The sequence below is a fragment of the Myotis brandtii genome, unplaced genomic scaffold, assembly GCF_000412655.1.
Source record: "Myotis brandtii unplaced genomic scaffold, ASM41265v1 scaffold1236, whole genome shotgun sequence".
Classification (NCBI taxonomy): Eukaryota; Metazoa; Chordata; class Mammalia; order Chiroptera; family Vespertilionidae; genus Myotis; species Myotis brandtii.
In genome coordinates, this window is record NW_005354316.1 from 736,754 (window position 1) to 739,342 (window position 2,589).

At 66.6% G+C, this 2,589-nt stretch overlaps 1 protein-coding gene across 1 annotated transcript in view; it reads right to left on the reverse strand.

The window, feature by feature from the left end:
- The window catches only part of TALDO1 (transaldolase 1), a 3,218-nt gene extending 636 nt beyond the window's left edge, over window positions 1-2,582 (reverse strand). Inside the window, exons 1-3 of the mRNA XM_014533986.1 lie at window positions 2,430-2,582; window positions 1,340-1,515; window positions 59-256 (exon numbers count right to left, since the gene is read on the reverse strand). Coding sequence (XP_014389472.1) covers window positions 59-256; window positions 1,340-1,515; window positions 2,430-2,539 — 484 coding nt within the window. The 5' untranslated portion in view covers window positions 2,540-2,582. The remainder of the gene's footprint in view (window positions 1-58; window positions 257-1,339; window positions 1,516-2,429) is intronic.
- Between the last annotated feature and the right edge of the window lie 7 nt (window positions 2,583-2,589).

The following is a 2,589-nucleotide window of genomic DNA, read 5'->3' on the forward strand; positions in this document are numbered from 1 at the left end:
GTCCCCCACCCCTCAGGGAGCCGAGGTGCAGGCAGCCCCAGCAGGGGCTGGGCCTCACCCGCCTTGGCCGACAGCGTGGGCACCAGCTTGCTGCTGTCCTTGAGCAGCTCCCCCAGGAGCTTGGGCGAGATGGTGAGGAAGTCACAGCCTGCCAGCGCCTTGATCTCGCCCGTGTTGCGGAAGGAGGCGCCCATGACGATGGTCTTGTAGCCAAACTTCTTGTAGTAGTTGTAGATCTTGGTGACGCTCTTCACTCCTGGAGGAATGCCCAGCGGTCACCACTGCGCCCGCCGCCCTGCCCACCTCCCACCTGCCCCGGGGCCTCCAAGGGCCACTCACCAGGGTCCTCCTGGGGCTCGTAGGACTTCTTGTCCGTGTTGGCCACGTGCCAGTCGAGGATGCGCCCCACGAAGGGGGAGATGAGCGTCACGCCCGCCTCGGCGCAGGCCACGGCCTGGGCGAAGGAGAAGAGCAGCGTCATGTTGCAGTGGATGCCGTGCCGCTCCTCCAGCTCCCTGTGCGGACGCACACGACTCAGCCCGGGCTCTGGCTGGCGGGCTGCAGCCGACCCGGTTCATTTCCTCCCCAAACCCAGTTACAAACAGGGACAGAGGCAAGGGAGGTGCCCAGCCAGCACCTGCGCCAGCACCGGGCCCGGCCCTCACCTCAGCCAGAACGGCCTGGGGCTGGACACCAGCTGTCCTCTGCCTGCGTCTCACCTGGAGCCACGGCCTCCTGCCCTCTCACCCTTCCCAGCCGACCCTGCGGCAGCCCGTCCGTCCACCGTGACATTCTGGGGCTGAGTCCTGAGGACAGGGCAACGGCCACGCTCTGCCATGTGGGTGGGGCCAGGGCAGTGACAGCTGGACCTCTGCTCAGGCCCCTCTGGCCACAAATTCCCACCACAGGGGACAGATTAGAAGGGCTCCACCGTGTGGCCACATGGGGGTGGTGACGAGCCCACACCCACAACGAGCAGCAGTGCCATTCCTCCAACGGGCACAGGGACCGACCAGATGACTGAGTATGTGCCCAGGAGAGAGGACACAGGGCCACACAGCCACGTGTCCACGCAGGATGAAACGGACACAGAAGAGGCAGCGCACACATAACCGAACATTTGACTTGAAGGGACGCAGCCCTGACGGCCACAGGGTGAGCCCTGGAAACAGGCCACGGGAGAGGCCACGTGTCCTGAGCCCACCCTGTGAGGCGTCCAGAACAGGCAGCGGAGTGGGCAGCCGTCGCATTCACTCCTGGAGGAATGCCCAGCGGTCACCACTGCGCCCGCCGCCCTGCCCACCTCCCACCTGCCCCGGGGCCTCCAAGGGCCACTCACCAGGGTCCTCCTGGGGCTCGTAGGACTTCTTGTCCGTGTTGGCCACGTGCCAGTCGAGGATGCGCCCCACGAAGGGGGAGATGAGCGTCACGCCCGCCTCGGCGCAGGCCACGGCCTGGGCGAAGGAGAAGAGCAGCGTCATGTTGCAGTGGATGCCGTGCCGCTCCTCCAGCTCCCTGTGCGGACGCACACGACTCAGCCCGGGCTCTGGCTGGCGGGCTGCAGCCGACCCGGTTCATTTCCTCCCCAAACCCAGTTACAAACAGGGACAGAGGCAAGGGAGGTGCCCAGCCAGCACCTGCGCCAGCACGGGGCCCGGCCCTCACCTCAGCCAGAACGGCCTGGGGCTGGACCCCAGCTGTCCTCTGCCTGCGTCTCACCTGGAGCCACGGCCTCCTGCCCTCTCACCCTTCCCAGCCGACCCTGCGGCAGCCCGTCCGTCCACCGTGACATTCTGGGGCTGAGTCCTGAGGACAGGGCAACGGCCACGCTCTGCCATGTGGGTGGGGCCAGGGCAGTGACAGCTGGACCTCTGCTCAGGCCCCTCTGGCCACAAATTCCCACCACAGGGGACAGATTAGAAGGGCTCCACCGTGTGGCCACATGGGGGTGGTGACGAGCCCACACCCACAACGAGCAGCAGTGCCATTCCTCCAACGGGCACAGGGACCGACCAGATGACTGAGTATGTGCCCAGGAGAGAGGACACAGGGCCACACAGCCACGTGTCCACGCAGGATGAAACGGACACAGAAGAGGCAGCGCGCACACAACGGAACATTCGACTTGACGGGATGCAGCCCTGACGGCCACAGGGTGAGCCCGGGAAACAGGCCACGGGAGAGGCCACCCTGTGAGGCGTCCAGAGCAGGCAGCGGAGTGGGGAGCCGTCGCAGGGCGAGGCTGCAGCGGACACCAGGCTCCTGGGCACGGCTGTTCGAGCCTGAGGAGGACGGCGGGCGACACGCCCGTGGGGTCTCACGGGGCACCTGTTTCTGAGGGTCACCAAGCAGGACCTTGGGACCTGGCCCTAGACACACCCGGCTCCGTCAGCTGGGCCACGGCCGCCCCCTGGGGTGGGGACACTTACTTTCCAGCCTGAATTCCTTCCCAGGTGGACGACAGCTTGATGAGAATCCGGTCCTTGCTGACCCCAGCGTCCTTGTAGAGCTCGATGAGGCGCCGGGCTCGGGCCACCATGGCGTCCTTGTCGAAGGAGAGCCTGTGGGAGCCGGGCGCGGTGAGGGGCG